At 40.0% G+C, this 24,285-nt stretch overlaps 7 protein-coding genes across 7 annotated transcripts; 3 read left to right on the plus strand and 4 right to left on the minus strand.

The window, feature by feature from the left end:
• Positions 1-971: 971 nt before the first annotated feature.
• Positions 972-7,133, minus strand: LOC134286698 (uncharacterized). Its single transcript, XM_062848351.1, has one exon. The coding sequence runs from the start codon at positions 7,131-7,133 to the stop codon at positions 972-974; it is 6,162 nt and encodes a 2,053-aa protein (XP_062704335.1).
• Positions 7,134-8,215: 1,082 nt separating this feature from the next.
• Positions 8,216-9,239, minus strand: LOC134288245 (cuticle protein 19-like). Its single transcript, XM_062852443.1, has 2 exons — positions 8,679-9,239; positions 8,216-8,618 (listed from the first exon to the last, which is right to left on the minus strand). Exons 1-2 carry the CDS (start codon positions 8,685-8,687, stop codon positions 8,280-8,282), a joined length of 348 nt encoding a protein of 115 aa, XP_062708427.1. The 5' UTR covers positions 8,688-9,239; the 3' UTR covers positions 8,216-8,279.
• Positions 9,222-9,632, plus strand: LOC109399503 (cuticle protein 19-like). Its single transcript, XM_062848352.1, has 2 exons — positions 9,222-9,230; positions 9,294-9,632. The coding sequence occupies exons 1-2, from the start codon at positions 9,222-9,224 to the stop codon at positions 9,630-9,632; spliced, it is 348 nt and encodes a 115-aa protein (XP_062704336.1).
• Positions 9,633-13,701: 4,069 nt separating this feature from the next.
• LOC109399504 (cuticle protein 19-like) lies at positions 13,702-14,287 on the minus strand. Its single transcript, XM_062848855.1, has 2 exons — positions 14,184-14,287; positions 13,702-14,125 (listed from the first exon to the last, which is right to left on the minus strand). The coding sequence occupies exons 1-2, from the start codon at positions 14,190-14,192 to the stop codon at positions 13,787-13,789; spliced, it is 348 nt and encodes a 115-aa protein (XP_062704839.1). The 5' UTR covers positions 14,193-14,287; the 3' UTR covers positions 13,702-13,786.
• Positions 14,288-14,687: 400 nt separating this feature from the next.
• Positions 14,688-15,264, plus strand: LOC109404357 (cuticle protein 19-like). The gene is made up of 2 exons (XM_019677207.3): positions 14,688-14,830; positions 14,890-15,264. The coding sequence occupies exons 1-2, from the start codon at positions 14,822-14,824 to the stop codon at positions 15,226-15,228; spliced, it is 348 nt and encodes a 115-aa protein (XP_019532752.2). The 5' UTR covers positions 14,688-14,821; the 3' UTR covers positions 15,229-15,264.
• Positions 15,265-18,650: 3,386 nt separating this feature from the next.
• LOC109399497 (cuticle protein 19-like) lies at positions 18,651-19,320 on the minus strand. The gene is made up of 2 exons (XM_019671943.3): positions 19,118-19,320; positions 18,651-19,059 (listed from the first exon to the last, which is right to left on the minus strand). The coding sequence occupies exons 1-2, from the start codon at positions 19,124-19,126 to the stop codon at positions 18,721-18,723; spliced, it is 348 nt and encodes a 115-aa protein (XP_019527488.2). The 5' UTR covers positions 19,127-19,320; the 3' UTR covers positions 18,651-18,720.
• Positions 19,321-19,511: 191 nt separating this feature from the next.
• LOC109399506 (cuticle protein 19) lies at positions 19,512-20,283 on the plus strand. Its single transcript, XM_062852444.1, has 2 exons — positions 19,512-19,825; positions 19,885-20,283. Exons 1-2 carry the CDS (start codon positions 19,817-19,819, stop codon positions 20,221-20,223), a joined length of 348 nt encoding a protein of 115 aa, XP_062708428.1. The 5' UTR covers positions 19,512-19,816; the 3' UTR covers positions 20,224-20,283.
• Positions 20,284-24,285: the final 4,002 nt, after the last annotated feature.

Raw genomic sequence — 24,285 nt, forward strand, 5'->3', positions numbered from 1 at the left:
AGCCGATATTGTTGATTTGCCAGTTTGATAGGCAAATTGCTCTATTTAATGGTTTATCTTGAAGTATATCTGATTTAATATACTCATCTATTGGCAGACATCTACTTGGCAGACATCATAAGAACATGATTTTTTGTTCATGATGAGGGGAATAGATTTTTTTCCGTGCGTATTTTCGGTAAAATGTGGAGGGCACCTATCATATGAAACTCCCGTAATAGGAGGGGTTAAGACAAGGTATTTGGAGTACCTAGCTCAAAATTTCTAGTGCACCGTTTTTTAGAACCTTTGAACGGATTTGGATTAAAATGCATCACGATAACTGTTCAGTGGTTGTCAACAGCGTGATGCATTTTAATACAAATCTGTTCAACGGTTCTAAAAAACGGTTCTCTAGAAATTTTGAGCAATGTACTCCAAATACCTTGTCCTTAAACCTCCAAAACCCCTCTGTTGTTACAGGAGCGGATCATTTTCGGACCTCTTTAGAGCAAACTCGTTTGTTGGGATAGTGAGTAAGCTTTAAGCTGTAATTTTAATAGACATTAAATTTTGTACATAGATTTTACAATTCGTGTTTTACTTACATTGATTTGTCCTCTACTTTAGCCTATCCGTCGAGTTGTAACAATGATGTTTTGCTCCAACTAGTGTTTAAGCTACAAATTTATTTATTTTTTTATTTATTAGTTCATGTAGGTAGTATTTCAATCATTTTAGGTACTTACAAATTCAAATCACTTAGTATAATAAGGAACAAATTAGGAAAACTAACAAATTGTAGAGTAATTTAGAATAACAGATTTTTGCAATCGTGACTATGCACTTTCTCGGTCGTGTGAGATCAATAACGATGACAGGTCTGTCGATCATCATCAGATGACCTCTCATTGTATTCGCACGGGTGATGCTGAACCGCTGGCACTGAACGCGCATGTCCGTGTTGCCAACACGCCCCCGCACGTACTGCTTCAAGTTTCTTCAGCGGTACTTCCTTCATTGGCAATATCCAGGATGGCGAGTTTAGTAGCCGGTCGTCGCATGATACCAGCAGCAGTTTGCACATCTGCGCTTCGTACTCGTCCGTCACGTCCAGGATATACTCGGGAGATTCTTCCTCTGGTCCAGCTGTTCCTGACGCCTTCGTTTACTACGATCGCCAGATCTCCCACTTTGATAGATCTAGCATCTCCAAACCATTTCGGCTGCCGGGCGATCACAGGTAGATATTCACGAATCCACATCATCCAGAAGCGGTCCAGCATAACCTGAACATGCTTCCAGTTTGACCGCAGAACTTCACTTTCCTCCGTTGGCCGTGCCGATGGCTGGACGACTCCGCTAGAACTCAGCAGCAAAAAGTGATTTGGAGTCAAGGCAGCGCTCTCCTCACTGTCGATCGGTAGATATGTTAAAGGGCGCGAATTTACCATGGACTCCACCTCTGCTAGAGCCGTTATCAGCGTTTCCTCGTCCGGATTCCTCGGCAACTCCATGTGCGCCAAGCCAGTCTTGACTGACCGTACGAGCCTTTCCCATATGCCTCCCATATGAGGAGCATACGGAGGATTCAGCTTCCATTGAGTTTCTGCGTTCGTGAAGGTTTCCAATAGATCTCGGTTTGTTATCTCCATCTGCTGTTTTAACTCCGCGCTGGCACTCTGAAAGTTGGTCCCTTGGTCTGAATAAATTTCCTGAGGCGAACCTCTGCGGGCGATGAACCTGCGAATTGCCATCTTGCAGGATTCTGCAGACAGGCTGTGGGCTATTTCTAAGTGGACTGCTCGGGTTCCTAGACAGGTGAAAAGCGCAACCCATCTTTTGACGCCTCCACGACCGCGGCGAACATTTATTGGCCCGAAATAATCCAGTCCTGTAAAGGTGAAGGCCCTCGTATACGGTGTTAGACGAGCAGAGGGCAGAGGACCCATTGATGGGATCTGGGGCTTGGATTTGTATACTTTGCACCAGTTACAGTTGCTGGCCACCTTCTTGACGATTGTCCGCAATTCAGAAACGTGAAACCTCTGCCGAATCTCGTTAACCACCGTTTCGTTATTGGCATGGTTGTACTTCCGGTGATACCAATTAATGATAAGCTTTGTGGCATGATGATCCTTTGGCAGAATCACGGGAAATTTGCCTTCACTCGGAATGCATTCTGCTGCAGCAATGCGGGAACGCATTCGAATTACCCCAGCGGGGTCCAAGAATGGAGATAGCTTAAAGATTCGACTGCTTTTCTGGACTTGCTTATGCTGTTCTGGTTGTGCGGCATCATTTTTGCGAAGTATGTTCAATTCCTCCAGATACTCAGTTCCTTGGATGAGTCTGAATATGACTGTCTCCGCCCGCTTTAACTCCTCACTGCTGAGAGGTCCTGATTTATCCCGATGCATCTGCTTGTCGCCAAACCGCAACACAAACGCCACTGTGCGGTTTACTCTTTCCCACTTCGAAAAGCGTTCAAATTCAATTACTGGTACTGCTGTTACCTGCTGAAGTACATGGACTGCTCTTAACTCTTCCGTTGTTGCTGGTTCTATTGCGTCAGCTGGCCAATCACATTCTGGTTTATACAAAAACTCAGGACCTTTGAACCACCTGCTATGTTCGTCGAAACATGGGCCGTGTCCCCACTTGGTGGCTTCATCGGCAACATTCAGCCTGGTAGGCACCTTCCTCCAATTGCTTATTTCCGTTTCGTCCAGGATTTCTGTTACCCGGAACGCCACAAACTGTTTGTAATTTCGGGGGTCCGACCGTAACCAGTTCAGGACTGTTGAAGAATCACTCCATAATATGGTTCGTTTGACTGGAACTGTATGATTGGAGAGAATCGATTTCATGAGCCGCGTGCCGATAACAGCAGCTTGTAGCTCCAACCGGGGCACCGACAGCAGTTTGATCGGCGCTACCTTGGTTCTTGCAGACACCAGACAGCAGCGTATTTCTCCTTTGTCCACAATCCTGAAGTAGGCTGCGGCGGCATATGCGGCGCTACTGGCATCCACAAATATGTGCAGCTCATTTGAGTTATATGCTTCTGGGTGATAGCCTGGAAAGTAGCACCTGGATATCCTCACCGTGTCCAGTGTTCGAAGTAACTTGACATACTGCTCCCATCGAGGTACGATATCCGCAGGGAGTCGCTCATCCCAGTTGATTCCGGATCTCCACACGTCTTGCACTATTGACTTGCCGTGCACCACAAACGGAGCCACCATCCCCAACGGGTCGAACACGCTCATTACCAAGCTGAGGAGTTGGCGTTTAGTTGGTACAGTAGATCCATCTAATAGGCGTCGCAGGTCTTCTCGAGAAGTTAGGGAGAAAACAAACATATCCTCTTGTGGTCGCCAAACCATTCCCAACACCCGTTCCAGGTTGCTGCCCTTATCCATTGTGAAGCTTTTGACTAACTGCGTATTCTGCTCTCCAATCCGCTCCAGCACTTCCGTAGAATTCGACATCCAATGTCGAATAAGAAATCCAGCCTTTTCGTGAACTTTTTTGACGCCAAGCGCTAGCTCCACTGCTTCTGCAATCGTGTCGACACTGTCGAGGAAGTCGTCCACATAATGATTTTCCTTTATCGCCTCAGAAGCTTCCGGGAACTCCACCGCATATTCCTCCGCATTTTGGTTCTTCACATACTGTGTTGAGCTCGGGGAACACGTTGATCCAAACGTGGCAACGTCCATAATGTAGACCTGAATTGGATCGGATGGGCTGTCCCGCCACATGAACCACTGAGCTGCACGATCTTCTCGCCTGATAAGCACTTGGTGGAACATTTCCATAATATCGCCACTTATGGCAATTTCCCTTTGTCGATATCTGCACAAGACTGCTTGCAAAGGTGTGAGCAGATCCGGGCCTTTAAGCAAAACGGAGTTCAATGATACGCCTTCTACCGAAGCAGCGGCGTCCCAAACAACCCTGACTTTTTCGGGATTTTTAGGATTCACTACAACGCCCAACGGCAGAAACCACGTTCGCTTCGGATCCATCTCATCCATCTCTCGTTGAACTGCTTTGTGCGCGTAGCCTTTGGTAATGTATTCCGCTATCTGCTGCCTTACGTTGGCGTACAATGAAGGAGATTTGAGAAGGCGACGTTCCAGACATTGCAATCTCCGTTCGGCCATGGGGCGGCTGTTAGGAAACTCAATGTGGTCGAATTTCCATAGAAGCCCCGTTTCAAATCGACCAGTTTCCGTCCGCTTCGTGGTTGCTTGAAGAATCTGTTGAGCTCGCTTATCCTCTGCTGATTCCTTCACCTCGTTCACCGCAATGCCGACGCTTTCCATAGAAAAGAAGCTTTTTACTAATTCGTGAAGGTCTTCGTCGCGTGATTTAGAACAGATATGGTGAACACGCTGCAATGGGATCCCGACATCTTTCCCAGATCGACCGTATATGACCCAGCCCAGTCTAGTTTTGGCAACTACTGGTTCGTCTTCGCGTCCCTCCCGCAGCTTCAATGTAGTTTTCAACCTAGTGTTGTCCAACCCGATGAGTATGCCTGGAACGGCATCGTTGTAGCTTTGGACCGGTAGGCCCCTCATGTACGGAAATTTACTTCTCATCTCCGTGAAGTTCACGGACTGCCTCGGAAGTTCTAATCCGTCGACGGTTTGCACTCTTCGTAGGGTGAACTGCTTGTCCGCGGACTGTCCCGAGATATTTAGTTGGATTTGCTGCGATTCGTCCTCCACACGCTTCACCCCGTTGGTCCACTGCATACACAGTGGAGAGATTGGACCTTCTACGCCTAACGCTTCAGCCAAAGATCGTTCCACCAGGGTTGAATCAGATCCACCGTCCAAGAAAGCGAAGGTTGACACTGACCGACCATTAGCGTAGAGGATTACTGGGATGATACGAAAAAGAACTGTGTGTTGCTGCTGATGAACAGAGATGACGCTGGAACTTTGAGTTGAGGCCTCAGCTCTTGGTTCTCTAGGATCGCCTGGGTGGAGCAACCGATGATGCCGTTGTTGACAGCCATTTACTCCGCAGTTCGATGCCTTGCACGGCCATTTACCATGCGGATACAAGCATCGTCTACACAGATTTACTTCTTGTGCCGCTTTCCACTTGTCCTCCAACGTCTTCGACTTGAAGGTGCTGCAGTCTTTCGGTTTATGTCCCGTATTTTGACACACCACACAAGGACGCTCAGTTCCGGCTTGGTTGGAAGGCTCTACTGTGCTCTTGTTGATTACCTTGTCCTTGCGTGTGTTCACCGTATGTATCTCGACCTTCCCTTTCGGTTTTTCGGATTTCGTGAGAACGGGCGTGACACTACTCGCTGCCGTTACGATGACATTCATGTAGTCGGCGAAGGCTCTCAAATCTGCATTAGGTACCCGTTGCTTATGCATTGCCCAATCCAGCTTGATGTTGGCTGGAAGTTTTTCCACTAGCTCCTCAATCAATATCGGGTTTGTCAAATGCATATGCTGTCCGGTAGACACTAGATGTGTACAAAAATTGCGAACCGCCAAACCGAAGTTGATGATCGTTCCAAGTTTCTCCGGCCGCGGAGCTGGCGTTGCCCGCACCTCAGCCAACAGGGAATTGACGATGGCCTCAGGACGCCCATACAGCACTTGCAGCGAGTTGATTATCTCAGGAACGTTCGACGGATGGAGGAGAAAACTGCTCACTGCTTTCCTCGCATCCCCCTTCAAGCTCCGTTGTAATCGCATCAGATTTTCAGAATCGTTGTATCCGCACATCTCTGTTGACGTTTTGTAGCTACTCCAGAATATCGGCCACTCGATTGGGTCACCGGTGAAACACGGTAGGTCTTTCGGAACTACATGTCGTGCTGCCAATTGCTGCGGGTTAGGGCCGAACGATAGTTGAGACATCTCGTACTGCAACTGTGGATTCGGCACAGCTGGTATTGGTCCTTGGTAGCTGGAGACACTTACTACAGAAGGACGAAGTGGCGGATAAGGATTGTCCCATGGTTGTGATATTGGTACAGATTGTGAATGAGAAGCAGAGTAGGGAACGTTTTGTGACACTAGGGGGTTCGAAAGACACGGAGGCTGATTTCTGCTTAAGAAATTACTGTCGAAACCAGAGTACACCACTGGCTCGTTCCTACGTGTTTGAGATTGCCCTAACTGCCCTAGCATTGACGGTAATGTGTTTGGTGGTCGGGTATAGTATTGCGCGTTAGGTTCTGCGCTTCCTCTGGCGAAGACTTCTGAACTGATAGTACTCACCATAGTCGGGGGTGCATACGGAACGTACTGACCTGCTGGAGGGTGCATCGCTGCCGGTCTGTCGACAGGTTGTTGGTATCCTCCTGATGTTGTTGCTGCAGGCCCCGCACGCTGACTCGTGTTGACATCAGTTTGCCGCAATACTGTCGGCTGTGTTGCTGGAATGTGCGTCTGCGAAACGGAGCATGTCCTGGGTGTTGATTGCTGCAGGGGTGTTCGTGGCAAAGCGGGATTGGCTACGCTGGTGAACCCTCCTTGGTATACGGTCGAAATAGGAGAGATGACGTCGTCGATAATTTTCATAACAGGTTGAATGACGACCTGCCTGGATCTCCCTTCGTTGTCAACTGCCGCAGAGATTGAGGCTAAATTCAAGCTGTCCTGCGCGGGACTTGAGACCGGTATGGATTCTGTTGCTACAACGTGGCCACCCGCCTGCGATGTGAGTCCAGTGGGATTAACTTTCCCAGATTTGGCACTCAGGATCGCTTGGTGATTATGAATCCAGTCTCGAACAATGTCGTCGCTACCGGGTAAACTGACACCGCTTTGTACACTTGCTCTCGAACTTGCCCTTGCATCCTCATCCAACTGCGCATGGAGCAACTTGTACTTCCGCTCCAAGAACTCCTTCTCCAACTTGGCCTTCTCTGCCATTAACTTCGCCTGAAGTTCCTTCTCCTCTGCTAACTGCTGCATCTCCAATTGCAACTTGGCTTCTCTCGCACTTGCAGTAGTCGACGGTGTTGACCGTATCGACGACGACGTACGGGAACCCCGTGGTCGGCATAAAGCGCATCGATAGCTTCGATCATCTGCTTCGATACTATCGCCGACACCAGCACACGAAAAGTGATACCACCGGCTACACCCATCGCACTGGACCATTTTGGCCTCTGCACTATTCGGTTTCTTGCATAAAATGCATTGCGCATCGGTAGATATTTCAATCGAGCTCGGTTGAACTCCCGTCATCTTCCCGAGCTTGCAAGTAAAAAATCAATCTTAAAGATTGTTGTTACAGGAGCGGATCAGTTTCGGACCTCTTTAGAGCAAACTCGTTTGTTGGGATAGTGAGTAAGCTTTAAGCTGTAATTTTAATAGACATTAAATTTTGTACATAGATTTTACAATTCGTGTTTTACTTACATTGATTTGTCCTCTACTTTAGCCTATCCGTCGAGTTGTAACAATGATGTTTTGCTCCAACTAGTGTTTAAGCTACAAATTTATTTATTTTTTTATTTATTAGTTCATGTAGGTAGTATTTCAATCATTTTAGGTACTTACAAATTCAAATCACTTAGTATAATAAGGAACAAATTAGGAAAACTAACAAATTGTAGAGTAATTTAGAATAACAAATTTTTGCAATCGTGACTATGCACTTTCTCGGTCGTGTGAGATCAATAACGATGACAGGTCTGTCGATCATCATCAGATGACCTCTCATTGTATTCGCACGGGTGATGCTGAACCGCTGGCACTGAACGCGCATGTCCGTGTTGCCAACACCCTCCCTTGGAGACAGGGGTGTCCTTCAGTAACAATGCTGATGGTCAGTCACTATTGGTACTTTTCGTAAAGTTCCTTGACTTCCTTGGGCATAGCATAAGTTCGTACATGCCACGCGATATACGAATGCAAAATGGTCATTGGCAAAGGAAGATCTATGTTAATAACAGTGGAAGAAGCAGGCTTTGTCTTAGTGGGGACGTCAAGCTAATAAGATATATAAGAAGAGTTCAAATGCAACTTATCTGACGAATATTACATAAGATTTCAGTGCAATTTATTTGATCCAAAATACAAAAAACAGTTTTTAGAAAACACAACTTGTTGCTGTTTGGATTCAGAGTTTAACATTTTTTAAAAACATATGGACCTAAATCTTGGAAATTTTCTCTTTTATCGTTTTTAACATAGATGCATGTAAGGGTGACTTATAAAACCTTGTCAATAATTCCGCCTTTCAATTTTAAAACAGAGGTTTATTTACACATTAACAATCTATCATCAAAAGAGCTGAACAAATCAATAGTGCTGATCGATTTTAACGTAGCTTTCTCCGTGTGGGTGGTGAGCGTGTCCGTTGCGCTGAACATGAACCTGGAATCCTCCCTTGTGGTCCGAGCTGTAATCAACCACACGGTGAGTGCCATCAGCCTCATCCAGAGTGTACTGTCCTTTCACGACATCTCCATCACGGTGTTCCCACTGGCTCTTGTGATCGTGGGTGTGGCCATCCTTAACTCCATACTCAAACTTGTACTTCGGGTGTGAATGATGGTAATCCTCGTGATGATGACCGTGATCTACTTCAAAGTATCGTGCGGAGGCAACAACGGCCAAACAGGCGACCAGAGTGATGATCTTGGGGAAATAAACTCATCTTTGCTTAGAAATCAATCATGCGAAACCATAAATTATTACCTTGAACATTTTCGATCTCCTGTGTATGTGGGTGCCACTTGGAATGTTGCTTGCAAAAGCGTCTTTTGGGAACTGATGTCAGAGCTAATTGGGCAAAGAACTTTTATACGGTTTGATGGATTTGGATCATTTTCGATTTCATTTTTTCGCACATTCTTTCTACTTCCACCAGACCCTTCCGAAGCTAATTATGGTAGTTCAGCTTTTCCGTTCGCTTTGCTGTACTGTGTACAGGCCGATATTTACTTCGATCATAATGTAAATCGAAAGAAAGGTAAATGGTCTCGAATGAATTTTGCTGGCCAATTAAACAATTATTAAAATTGTTGACAATAAGTTATTAATAAGACAATTATCAAATGAAACACTATCCTTCGATTTTGACCCTTAACGTTAACTTCCTTTAATTATTCAAAAAACGAATTTTGTAGGTACATATGATTTACACTATATACCATTCAATATAAAATTCCTTTCCAAGTTGGATTCTACATCAGTTCAACACAGAGCATCGTACAGCATCCATAACACAGGAAATCTAAAATGTTTAAGGTAAGTAAAACGAATTTTAGAATTATACATATTTCTTATCAAAGTTGCCTCTGTTCCATTCAGATCATCGTTCTGGGTGTTTGTTTGGTCGTTGTTGCTGCCGCACCCTACTACGCAGGGGGCCTTAGTCATCATCATGAGGATCATCATCACTCGCATCCAAAGTACAAATTCCGATATGGTGTTAAGGATGGATACACCCACGATCATAAGAGTGCCTGGGAACACCGCGACGGAGATGTGGTGAAAGGGCAGTACACTCTGGATGAGGCTGATGGCACACATCGTGTGGTTGATTACAGCTCGGACCACAAGTCTGGGTTCCAGGTCCATGTTCAGCGCAACGGACAAGCTCGTCACCCACACGGAACGAGCTACGTAAAAATCGATCAACACTACTAACTTACGTGAGACTGATAACTATCAAAGTCAATTATGTTGCTTTGATTGAGCTTGTACAATTGTAAATACAAATATATTTGTTAAAATAATGTCTGCATCATTTTTTACTCTTAGTAATAGTTATTCTATATATTTTCAAAATGCTGCACCTCCATTTTTGAATATTTCTGCGTAACATTTTAATTCATTGTATGTACCATGAAACAGGGTATCATTTATCAGCAGGGTAACATTAATCGGCATGCCCGACCTTATAAAATATTCAAATATTTTTCATTGAATCAGTTGCTGCTCACGAATTATATTTCGTAATCTGCTGTTACTTAGCTGTTAAATGACATAGAATCAATGAAAAATTTATTTCAAAAATATTGAAATAAAACGATTTTTTCTTAGTTGGGTTTTGTAACGCAATGAGATACATTCTCAAATATTCATGCTTGGTAAGAATACTAGATACAATACATATTAGGTTCGAAGTTGCTTATTACTATTACATTAATATGATATCCTAGTGTTGGATTTAATAAACGAAACTTTATGTTAGTGCTCTTTTTCAATCAAATATCTTATAAAAGTAATACGATCAAATATTTTATTAAATTAATAAACGATTTTATAAAATGCCTATTTAAACAATTTTTGAAGTATACAACTGATTATAAAAGGTTACCACCAAATAAACAGACCAAAATGACAACAAAGTTGAAAAGTCTCAATAAAAAAAAATGTTTAAAGGATTCACAATACTTTTGGGACCATTGGCTGAAAGTCTCTATAATAAAGATAAATCAATCAATTTTGGGACCATTCATAAACCACGTCGGCTAGCCATAGTCTACGCTATGTTACTCTGGATTACGGAAACTATTTTACAACCTATTCGATTTTGTTATTATTTTGATTACCGTAAACTGGGGTGTAATTGATCAGTAGGGTGGACCTGATCACTCCATTACCCGCGGATATCGACTTTCAAGGAAGCAACAATTCTATTTTAACCATCCGCAATCCAATGACGTAACAATAAAATGGAGTGGTAACTTTCTTGAAAGTCGATATCCGTGGGTAATTGAGTGATCAGGTTCACCCCACTGATCAACTACACCCCAGTTTACGGTACTTATTCTTTTCATGTATAGTACTGGGTAAGAATATATTAGAAGAATGTACAATGTACAATGGTCCAGGATGCAAATTTATGGAAAAACATATGGTAAAAGCACTAGTATTCGCTCCCTCCATACAAATTCAATTTCTTATGTATGAAGATTAGAGCAGAATTTTGAGGGGGGGGGCGAAGTCTAGTGTTTTTACCCTACATATTTTGTGTTTCACAATGGATCTTAGAAACATACGGTCTCTCAAAAAAAAAAAATGATCCTAATGATAAGACCTTTCAATTGTATGAGCCAAGTAACCGTGCATACTCCGTGTGTCCGTTGACTTCCGAGTATCGCTATATCTGTAAATTTCTTTTTTTTAATGTTAATTACTTCGTTTTTTAAATCAGAAACTGTTCCACGAAAAATATTTATAGTCTCATTTTCTAATCAGAACGCGGCTCAACATGAAAAATGTCATCTTTGAAAGAAGGGGATTTTTTCATTACCGTACGGGTTTGGGCCGAAGGGTCTCAGATTTTCATGAAACTTTTTCCACAGACAGGGCTCATGGATATATGAACAAAAACATGAGGAAAATTCAGGATCGCCTATTTTCCCGGAAAACTCAGGTGGATTTTTTTTGTTTTCCCCTGACACTACTTACTTTGAAAAATCATAACTCAAGAACGAAGCATCTTAGAAACAAAGATTTTTTAGAAAATAGAAGCAAATTTTTTCAGAAATCAAAAAAAAAAAATATGAACTGGAAAAAGTTCCACAGTTGAGAAAATTCGTAAAGAAAAGCCGGAAAAACTATGCCCGAACTCGTGGAAAATTTTCGAAAAAATATTTTTAAGAAGGTTATTTTATAAGTTTTAATCACAGAAATTTTTGGAATGCACTTTTTTTCGTTTCTGAGCATTGGCCGATTTTGTTGAAAAATATCCAAATGTGTCATAAAAGCCTTTTCTTTGAAAAATCAGAACTCAAGAACGAAGCATCGTAGAAACAAAGTTTTTTAATGAAAATGAAAGCAAATTTTCTCAGAAGTCCAAATCCAAAGTCCAAATTTTGTGGGAAACTTTTTCCAGTTCATATTTTTTTGGCTTTCTGAGAAAATCTGCTTATATTAAAAAAAAACTTTGTTTCTACGATGCTTCGTTCTTGAGTTATGATTTTTCAAAGTAAGTAGTGTCAGGGGAAAACAAATCCACCTGAGTTTTCCGGGAAAATAGGCGACCCTGAATTTACCTCAATTTTTTTTGTTCATATATGCATGAGCCCTGCCTGTGGCAAAAGTTTCATGAAAATCTGAGACCCTTCGGCCCAATTTGTACGACAATAAAAAAAATGCCCAGAAGTTAATAACTAAAGTTTGATGTTGTTATCTAAGGGGGTTATCAGCAAAAGGATGCGAGTTCCTTATGGACAAGGTTGTTAGAAATTATATATGGCCGCCACAATGGCCGCCTTTTAATTCGTTTAAAACACATATCTGATTATTTATCAGGCCAACGAGACTGAAAATGCTACTTGTTGCTCACTCGCAAAGAACATTGAGTAATATTTTCAGCCCGCTTCGTTTGACGGATCTCCAGATTTGTGCTCTGAAAAACATGAGGCAAAATTCAGAATTTGAAAAGTGGACGCAAGGGACCTTCACCTTAAAGGGCTAGTAAAGCCTCCTAAAAAGTTAGGTTTTTCACACCACAATGGCGTAGTACACGTTCAGCTTGCCTATCAGGGTCATATTGAACCCAACATCCTACTAGGGTTAAACTGTTAAATTAAACTGTGCGATGGGCATCACTGAACAAGAACAAGAACAAGAAGAATCGCTAACTACTTAAGGACGAACGGAATGGTTGAGGAAAAATACATCATTGCTCTGTTGCTACTACGATGGAAATCTTAGACACTTTTTCATATTATTAAACATCGTGTATGCTCACTTGCAATGCATATGCTGATCGTTTTTAGAATCTTCTGCGATAGAAAAATAAATTATTATGTTAGAAGAGAGGGAAGATAGGGGAAATAACACTGCGTCCCGTATCACCTTGATGAAGCGTCCGATATTAATGCGGTCTTTGGTGAAATTCTAGATGATAGATTAGCCTAAGAGAACCAAGGGTCAACCAACCCCCTAATGCAATTGGGAAAATGCTACGATTTATTAAATGAAATCATCGTTTTCCCATACTTCCTATACAGATTTTGAAGTGCAGTCCCAATTTTCTACCAGATGAGCTCATTTTTTTTCGGAAAAGGCATAAAACCTAATTTCGAATCGAATAAGCGGTATGCTGCAAAATTGATTGCAGTCAAAATAAACCCAAAATAACATATTTTGCCCTATAAAGTCTCAATTGCTCCCAAAATTAGGAAAAACACCTCCCTTGGCGCCTTTTCTATGCATGGCTTTGAATTGAGATAAAGCTCAAAAGTATAACGTGTTGGAGCCAATTCGAGCCCGGTCTTGGATTCAGGAACCCAACATTTTGACCGACACACATAAGTTTGCTTTTGAGACAAAAGTTAATTTTTGTTTCGCTGTAAAATAAGCGAGTTTCCAGATAAATTTTTCAAGTTTTTTAGTTTGTTTTTAGAATTTCGAAAATAATAAGGAGAAATACATTTTTTATAAGACAAACAATGTTTAAAGTTTAGTGTAGTAGCAAACATTTCCACTTAGTGGGTACATTGGTTTCGAACAAGTTATCGATTTCAAACCCCCAGTATTATATGAAATAAGTAATAAGCTGCTGTACTGTTGCTTTTCCACTGCACTTTTGAACTCATTTAATGCATAAAAAACTGCGATTAACTCACCAAGTTCACAAAATGCTGTTAACAAAATATAATATCGACCACGCTAATACTAATCAAGAAATTGATTCGGTCTATTGTTCATGATAGATTTGGAAACTTAGAGTAAAATTTAAAACAAAATGAGGCATTATTTAGTCAAATATACTAAAATTTACAATTGTACAAGTTCAACCGAAGCAACATCATTGACTTCGATAGATATCAGTCTTACAAAAGTTAGTAGTGTTGATCGATTTTTACGTAGCTCGTTCCGTGTGGGTGACGAGCTTGTCCGTTGCGCTGCACATGGACCTGGAATCCAGACTTGTGGTCCGAGCTGTAATCAACCACACGATGAGTGCCATCAGCTTCATCCAGAGTGTACTGTCCTTTCACCACATCACCGTCACGGTGTTCCCAGGCACTCTTATGATCGTGGGTGTATCCATCCTTAACACCATACCGGAATTTGTACTTTGGATGCGAGTGATGATGGTCCTCATGATGACGATTGTAGTCTCCTCCGTAGTAGGGTGCGGCGGCAACAACGGCCAAACAAACAGTCAGAACGATGATCTAAATGGAATAGATGGAACATTGATTAAAAGTCAAAGGGAAAATACATGTCACTTACCTTAAACATTTTAGATTTTCTGTGATAGGTATACTGTTCGATGTACTGTGATGAACTGGTGTAGAATCCCACTCAGCAAAGGAGTTTTATATTGTATGCTATATTTTCAGCTAATGTTCATGCTTAATGCTGATGGAATTGTTACATATTGATCACATAAATTGTCGAGCCAGAATTACTTCCCAATTGTCAATGGCCTTTTGAATTTAGAATTTTTTGCGTAAATAATAATTAATTTTAATTGGGGATTGTCATACCTTAAGGGTCAACATCGAGAAAAACTTCTTCAAATGATATTGCCATTCCGTTGTCATTTCAGAGAAATTCCTTCAACTCCAATCATCTTTCTCTCCGTCTACATTGTGATCGAAGTAAATAAAGGCAGCTTCAAATTGGCATTTATTTCCATTGAACACAGTATGTACAGTAAAGCGAACGGAAAAGCTGACCTACCGTAATTAGCTTCGGAAGGGTGTGGTGGAAGTAGAAAGAATGTGTGGAAAAATGGAATCGAAAATGAACCAAAACCATCAAGCCGTATAAAAGTTCTTTGCCTAATTGGTTCTGACATCAGTTCACAAAAAACGCCTGCGCAAGCAACAATTCGAGTTCCAATCACAACTCACAGGAGATCCAAAATGTTCAAGGTAATGAATTATGATTTCGCAATTTGACCTCTAAACAAAGTTGAGTTTATTTCCCCAAGATCATCGCTCTGGTTGCCTGCTTGGCCGTTGTTGCCTCCGCACGATACTTTGAAGTAGATCACGATTATCATCACGAGGATTACCATCATTCGCACCCGAAGTACAAGTATGAGTATGGAGTTAAGGATGGCCACACCCACGATCACAAGAGTCAGTGGGAACACCGTGACGGAGATGTCGTGAAGGGGCAGTACACTTTGGATGAGGCTGATGGCACTCATCGTGTGGTAGATTACAGCTCGGACCACAAGGGAGGATTCCAGGTTCATGTTCAACGCAACGGACACGCCCACCATCCACACGGAGAAAGTTACGTGAAAATCGATCAGCACTATTGATTTGTTCAGAATTTCTTATTGATCGGCTGTTAACTTGTAAATAAAGCGATGTTTTGAGTTTAAAAAGTAAAATAATTATCTTTATTTTTTGTGTTATTCAGGTATTTGTATAAGAACCGATTAACCCCCGATTTCTTCACTCTGGCTTAAGCGTTAAACCAGGTTTAACTATATGGGTAAGCCTGGCTTACCGGTTAAGCCGAGGTGAAGAAATCGGCCCTAAATGGACAATTTTAAAAACTATTTTGTTAAACCGTGATTAACCCTTCAGGACGCGCGCCGTTGTAAAAAGTACAACACTACCAAAAAATCTCGCAGGTCGTATACAGCGCAACCCGAGCAAAGTCTGACAGCAATTTGAAAACAAATTTTGATGTTGTGATATTGCAAGTTATGATAACTCAGCTTGTTGTCGTTTTGGTCGTTTTAACGGTTAAAACATCAAAAATGAGAGCAAAAAAAAATGTTCCCGTAACAGCAAGTTGAAAACAAATCCTGCAATCAGTGATAGCAAATTGATAACTGTTTTTGCTATCAGTAAAAAAAATGGAAAAATCGTTAAATATAGGGGTTTCTCGATTGATATGGAATTCTATATGCCATAAGATAATTACACTAATAGTATATTCTTAGAGTTATTATACAAGGTTGGCTAAGAAGTTTCGAAATACCTTAACAACTTATTTTTTATAATTGTTTGAAGTGGCAGCAAAACGAAATCTTAATTTGTAATCAAATTTAGTCAAGACAATCTGATAGCAAAATGTGATATCAGTTTGCTGCTGAATACAAATCGAGCTTTCGATTTGCTATCATTTTGTTGTTAGACTCTGCTCGGGAAGCGTGGTGCAGTTTCAGCTGCTTGATGGCGAGCGTCCTTAAACGTTAAAATAATATTACTTAACTGCACTCAAAAACCCTTATTTTCTGTTAAACGAAAGGAATGAAAACCAAGCAACGAAAACCAGTGTAGGAAAAACGAACAGTCTTTGAAAGTTGCATGAAGATATCGTTAAAAATAGTTGCAGGATTCAACAAGGGTACCTTTAGTCGAAGCTATGAACTCGCGGGTATTCAGCAAAGTTAAGTATCGGTAACGGGCTTAAATTCCGGTCGGTACAGGAGTTTTTCACAATGGGAATTTTCTTTAATTTTCTTGAGCATACAGTGTCTTCGTGCCTGCCACACGAGATTCAAATGCACATTGGCTTTGGTAGAGAAAGCTCTAAGGTCCTAACTAGGAAAAAACGGAAGAACAGGCCGGTTCTCAGTGGGGTCGTTACGAAGCATAATTTCGATATTTCAATTGCATATTATCCAATTTTATGTATACCTACGAACAACATAATTTAAATTTCTTATCTCGTTTTATGGCGTATTAAAACGAGATAAGAAATTTAAATTATGTTTTTCGTAGTAGTAACTTTTTGTATTTGGGTATTTTCAATAACGATAATAGTTTATTAAATAACACATTTTTGTAGTTTTTTAATTCAATTTCAAAATAGCTAAGGTTTTGTGTATTTTGCTCAACTATAACTTTGAACCAATTGTTCAAATTACATAGATTTACACCCAATCAGTTTTCTAAAAAAATACTTTTTATCCATCTTGTCAGTTGAGTTGCATTTCAATTCATATTGTTGCAGTTTTATTTCACAAAACTCACAAATCACCGCATGTTCGACATCTCAAAACATCAATTCGAAGAGACAGAGGTTTGACATTCCATACTTATAGGAATACAGTCATCTGTCACAAATTGTGGAGGAAGGTGGGAAAAAAGTTCAACCTATGTAGAGTTCAACCCTAGTTGAAAGTTCATTTTTTTTTTCAAAAAATCGAAGCAGATAAAATAAATGAACACCGTGTATGATACCATCCATGAGCTTAAATTTTGCTGAACAAAGCCTTTTCAATTTTGAGCTATATCACTTTTTGTCTATTAACTTTTACAGTTTTTGCTAACGTAAGAACTTCACGACATACACACGAGACGCGAAATGAGACAAGACATAACACTTATCGTTCTTACAATCGATTGTAAGAACGATAAGTGTTATGTCTTGTCTCATTTCGCGTCTCGTGTGTATGTCACTTTTTGTGTGTGTATGTCTTATTCGAACTCTTGCTTCACCACTGGAGCAAAAGTTCGAATCTAGTTTTTTATGGAATTTCGCTAAACGCAGCACACTATTTTGACACTAAGATAATAGTAATACACGAAACCCATTAATATTTGATGATGAAACTGGAAAGTTAGATCTGGATTTTACCCAAAATAAGGGGTAAATTTAATACATCAAAATTTAGAAGTTTTCCACCAAATTCAGATAAAACAACATTTTCTTCATCTTGTACCAACTTTTCGAACCCTCCAAGCAGAATACCCTCTTCGAATGAGTGTAATCAGTTTCATACCTTTTAATTCCAAGTAAGATTACAAGTGGTAGTCGAAATACGCGTATCTGTCAAAGGATAAGCAACATAGGGCGGATTTTTTTTTTTAACTTTGATCGAATTTTTCACTAATTCCATTATTTTTAAAGATGATCAAAAAAGAAAAAGAAAATATGGAATTAGTGAAGAATTTTTGAAGATGATACCACGCAACGCATCGCAATTCCATGATTTTTGAAGATAATATGTACATTTTGCAAAATTTTAGGTTTTTACCTAAAGTTGCCACATGACGCGAACTCTTACCCTAAAATTCGAACTTTTGCCCACTATGTGTAAAATATGATTTCCAAATCTTTTTTGCAACAAGTTATACATGCCTCTCCAAAATATACCTAGTTATGCCTTAAAATAATAAACCCGAATTCGTTTTCATTACAATTCCAATCCAATTCCATCACATATTACAATTTTTGATCAAAAATCAACATTTTGTCATAACTTTTCGAAATTGATCAATTTACATATTTTTTAAAGTGACAGACTCTTTTTCAAAAAGGCTGCGAACAACCTTAATACCCAAAAGAAATAATTTGAATTGAGCTCAAAAATTTCAGAAGAAACTCTTGTCCCACTCGAACTGTTGCTCCACTTTACACTATCGTGCACAAAGAAGACGGCAAGCGAGGGGTTTTCTGTAATGTCAGTGAAAAGCGGAGGGGTGCCTTGTAGATGGATCTTTGGTAATGGGGGCGTAAACCCCCAAAACCCCTACCTTGGGCACGTATCTGGTTCCATGTAACAAGCATGGAACTTCTTTCTTTGGTTTGTTTGTTTCAAGCCTGCCCACGTTAAATTTCGGAAATATAAAATCTGACACATATCGAAAACGATGTTAGAAACTTCAAATAAAATAGTTTTTTTGCAAAATCAGTACCGAGTGAATCTCTATTGAACTGCTTGACAAAATTTGACACATGAAAAACCCTAGAAAAAGCAAGCACAATTTTTGTAGAGTCAGCTTGATTTGTGAGGATAGTTTTATTTACATAAACTGAACGCATAATAAGTTAAACAACTCATTTTGAATTATCAATAGTGCTGATCGATCTTCACGTAGCTCTCTCCGTGCGGGTGGTGGGCGTGTCCGTTGCGCTGAACGTGAACCTGGAATCCTCCCTTGTGATCCGAGCTGTAATCAACCACACGATGAGTGCCATCAGCCTCATCCAGAGTGTACTGTCCCTTCACGACATCGCCATCACGGTGTTCCCACTGGCTCTTGTGATCGTGGGTGTGGCTATCTTTAACACTATACTCAAACTTGTACTTCGGGTGCGAATGATGATAATCATCGTGATGATGACCGTGATCCACGGCAAGGTATCTCGCGGAGGCAACAACGGCCAAACAGGCAACCAGAACGATGATCTTGAAAAATAAACTCAATGTTGCTTAGAGGTCCAATTGCGAAATTTTTGTTTCTTACCTTGAACATTTTGGATCTCCTGTGAGTGATGGTTGGCACTTGTTAAGCTGTTTGTTGAAACGCTTGTTGCGGTCTGATGTCGGAACCAATTGGCCAAAAAACTTTTATACGATTCGGTGGTTTCGGTCAATTTTCATTTCCATCTTTCTACCGTTTTTGTCAGACACACCCATTCACCAGTGCTAATGTTACGGTAGGTCAGCATTTCCGTTGGCTTTGCTGTGTTGTACTCAGTGGAAGTAAACAAGCGGGTGGAGTAAGCTTGTTATATACTTTGTCAAAAAAAAACATAAACCGAAAAAAATAATAATGGAACTTGTTCCAATTGTATACAATGCCTAATTGAACAATTAGTTGTGTATTTAAAAACACTTTGTGTTCAATTTTATAAACAAATAACCCTGAAATCATCATGATTGGAATTTTAATACATTTGACAATGACATTGGGCAGCATTTAAATAGTAAAATTGATTCTATATCTGATGCTCTCGAGGATGAATGCTCTAAAAATATAGTGAAATGTAAAATATAACAACAAATTACACATCAGAATATGTCAACATTGTAAAGAAGAAAATATTGATGAAATTCGTAGAAAGTCTCTCAAACAGTATAAATGTTCTTTGTAAGGTTGGGTACATCATCAGTTCACAACAATCAATCTGTCAAACCGCATTCTAAGCACTAAAGAACTAAAATGTTTAAGGTAGGTAGTATTAACAGGAAATCTGAGCCCCTGATAAACGTTGAAATAAATCAAAACAGGTCATCGTTCTGGTTGTCTGTTTAACTGTTGTTGCCGCCGCACCATACTACGGAGGACATTACAATCATCATCATGAGGATTACCAGCATTCGCACCCAAAATACAAATTCCGATATGGTGTTAAGGATGGGTACACCCATGATCACAAGAGTGCCTGGGAACACCGTGACGGAGATGTGGTGAAAGGACAGTACACTTTGGATGAAGCGGATGGTACCCATCGTGTGGTTGATTACAGCTCGGACCATAAGGGAGGGTTCCAGGTTCATGTTCAACGCAACGGACACGCTCGTCATCCACACGGAGAAAGCTACGTGAAAATCGACCAACATTATTAATTTATGAAAAAAAAAACTACTAAATCATATTGCTTTGATGCAACTTGTACAAATGTAAATACAAACATGTTTTTAACCATACACTACTCAATTCTTATTTTCTTTTAACCGCCAAACAATGCCCTCGTGACTCAACACTCAATAGAAATACACTAGAACTCCAATGGCGCTGTGGTCACTTTTCCTATTTAATTATTTGAATAACTTAAATTGTAATTATTGATTGTTTATAAGTGGTCGGCGTTCAGTCGGAGTGGGCTACGCGATTTTTCAGGCAGAGAAAGAAAAGCTGAGGAATTCGTTAAACCTGAACTTTTCGACGTTATTTTGATGCAGATGTGTCATTACACATAAAAGAATAATAGTTTTTCTGAAAATAATGCCAGAGATTTCAACTTTCAAGTGCTTAGAGGACATTTTCTCGAAACCATTGAAAAATAGATGGTCCGGTCTGACTTAACGCCGACTAAGTGTCCATTTGAATAAGGATGTTTTGTTTTGTTAAACAAAATTTATTTGACACTTTTGCTACTGACGCTGTAATGTCGTGGCAAACTAGATGTTGGTCACACGAATAGTCGCGACATTGGACTTCTGGGGCTAGTTATTCTAATCAACACTCAAAATGCTTCATTAACCGTAAATTTCGAAAATTTGGATTGAATTTACAGTCATTGCACAATTATGGGTCACTCTGTCACAATTATTAGTCAGACAGTTCACCATGCAATTCAAATGGAATTGACCCATAATTGTGGGTGACCCATGATTGTGCTATGACTGTACTAGAGGTGAGCTGATGTGGTGCTCCATTCCAGAAGGCGTGCCTGACAGAATGTAGAAGTCCCGGAAAGAATCCCTCGAGTTGGAGTTCTTGGATGAATGTCGATCATCATTTTTTTAGGGATCCCGGAAGAAAAGAAATCGCTGGAGGAATTCCGTGAAAAATACAGGGCGGAATCGGGCGTCCATAAATGACGTAGCTTTTTTTGAGCGATTTTTAATACCCCCCTCCCCCCTCGTAGCATTTCGTCACAAATTCAGACACCCCCCTCTATAAATGACGTAGCTTGTTAAACACCCCCCCCCCCCCCCTCAACAAAATTTTCATGTAAAAAAAGCTCGAACTTAGCTCTGATTTCAATTTTAACTTGTATGCTAATAGAATATTATGAAAAAACAACAATAGCAAGAAACATTGCCGACTACCAGGTACAGATCGCCGACATCAAGACCATAGGTGCAACCAGTGCACAATGGTCCGAGGACCAACATTAAGTGGAAAAAAATAATAACTCAAAAACCATCCAAGATAGAGTCTTCATGTCTTCTAGACATTTGCTCGTGAGTCCAAGCCGCGTTATATGCAAAAGTGTCCTAAACGCCAAATCTTAAAATACTTCATATTTCAGCACCTAACTTTTTTATTTCAAAAGATATCGAAATAAAATGTTCTGCAAAGTTGAAGAAGGTAAAAACCCCGGCAACTTTCTCGAAGAGCAGTTTTTTCTATCTCTTCAATCTGAGGAGATATAACTTATTGAAGAAATAAAAAGTCCGAAATCGGTTTTTTTTGTCATATGTCAAAAACTATCATTTTTTCAAGCCTACTATGTTCAGAGCAATTGTACATATTGCCAAAATACACATTTCGTCAGAAGACATCAAAGCTGTACGATGTTTCTATCAAAAGATATAAGTATTTGGAGAGGGTGTTTTTTTGTTTTGCGTTTTAAATGTGATTTGACTATGACCGTATTTTAGGCATCAAATTCACGAAAAATGACATCCATAATGTCCGAGTTCAACATCTACTCGTGTTTCAAGATCACTTATCTTAAACATTCGAGTAGCGATGAACCCAATGTTGTCTTTTTTGTTTTGTTTTGTTCCTTTGTGTAGGTGAGCAAAAATATAAAACAAATTCCCTATAGTTTTTCGATTTCTTAATTCATCAGATATATGCATCTGGTGATCGTATGCAAATTTTAAATTGAATTGTGGACCGTCCAGTTTTATATGTTTGACATATATTATGAAAGGCCTTTGATCCTAGGATAGGATGCGACACGTAGTCAGTCAATTTGAGACCAATTTGCTGTCAAACGGAGACCAGTCGCTGATTGGTCGAAATTGATATCCGTTTGCTGCGATCATATCGCTTTGTTGTTGGCTTCTCCGTGTTGCTAGTTTGTAGGTTTAGCATGTCAAACATATAAAACTGGACGGTCCACAATTCAATTTAAAATTTGCATACGATCACCAGATGCATATATCTGATGAATTAAGAAATCGAAAAACTATAGGGAATTTGTTTTATATTTTTGCTCACTTACACAAAGGAACAAAACAAAACAAAAAAGACAACATTGGGTTCATCGCTACTCGAATGTTTAAGATAAGTGATCTTGAAACACGAGTAGATGTTGAACTCGGACATTATGGATGTCATTTTTCGTGAATTTGATGCCTAAAATACGGTCATAGTCAAATCACATTTAAAACGCAAAACAAAAAACACCCTCTCCAAAATTTGTTACAATGCAGTTTTTGTCATACTAGATCCGGTGGTGGGAGAAAATTAAAGATTCACTTGCGCCTTTTTCAAATGTTACGCTAGAAAAATTGGCTCAAAAAAGTACAAAAATACTTATATCTTTTGATAGAAACATCGTACAGCTTTGATGTCTTCTGACGAAATGTGTATTTTGGCAATATGTACAATTGCTCTGAACATAGTAGGCTTGAAAAAATGATAGTTTTTGACATATGACAAAAAAAACGATTTCGGACTTTTTATTTCTTCAATAAGTTATATCTCTTCAGATTGAAGAGATAGAAAAAACTGCTCTTCGAGAAAGTTGTCGGGGTTTTTACCTTCTTCAACTTTGCAGAACATTTTATTTCGATATCTTTTGAAATAAAAAAGTGAGGTGCTGAAATATGAAGTATTTTAAGATTTGGCGTTTAGGACACTTTTGCATATAACGCGGCTTGGACTCACGAGCAAATGTCTAGAAGACATGAAGACTCTATCTTGGATGGTTTTTGAGTTATTAATTTTTTCCACTTAATGTTGGTCCTCGGACCATTGTGCAGTGGGGATTATCACCAAAGCTAATGGCTCAATAAATCACACATCCTTCTGCTATCATATTAGTCTAGATATTAGTTTGTTCACTAATAAATCTATTAAGAATATCAAATTGATTTCATTTAAATAAAATTCACCCTTGAATTCACCACGACATTCGAAGGACCCTGCAGGAGTTTCTTCTAAAATTCTTACAGCAGTTCATATTGGAATTACTAGAGAAGTTTATTTTATGATTCCATTTTTGAGAATGTCTCCCTTTTTAGTTCCTCCAGCACTTCCTTCTGGGATTTCCCCAAGGATTTTTTTTGTATTCTATTAGAAAATTCCTCCTTATTGTATTCCTTCAGGGGTTCCTTCAGAGATCCCTCCAATAATTCATTCCGGAGTTCCTTCTTAGATTCCTCCAAAAGCTCCTTCTGAGATTTCTCCAGGAGTTTTTTTTCTAAGGTTTTTCTAAAAGTTTATCCATGGTTTCCTCCAGGAGTTCTTTCAAGGTTTTTTATCCTCTTTTCCACCAGCAGTTTCTTTAGACATCTCTACAGGGATTTTAACCGGAATTTCTTTTGAGATTCCATCAGAACTTCTTTCTGTGTTTCCTAAAAAAATGTTCCTTTCGAGATTCCTCCAGAAGTTCCTTCTTGGCTTCCTTCAGGAATTCACTCAGATATACATTCCAAGATCTCGGTAGGTAACCCCTCCGGTATTCTATCAAAACCCTCCCAGGAGTTACTTCTGTTATTATTATTATTATTATTAGCTTTATTAAGGAGATTTTCAGCCCGCGGCTGGTTCATCTTCAAACCAGTGCTGTCATGGTAAAATCAGAGCTGGTTACCCAAGATTTCAAAATAGCTGCGCCCCCTATAATGCTACGCCCCCCATATAAATAAATCAAACATTGCGCTCAATATGACGATTTTACGGTTTCCCAAAATAAAGCAAATAAAACAACTTTCCGCTCACAA

Source organism: Aedes albopictus, chromosome 2 (assembly GCF_035046485.1).
Source record: "Aedes albopictus strain Foshan chromosome 2, AalbF5, whole genome shotgun sequence".
In the NCBI taxonomy this organism is placed as follows: Eukaryota; Metazoa; Arthropoda; class Insecta; order Diptera; family Culicidae; genus Aedes; species Aedes albopictus.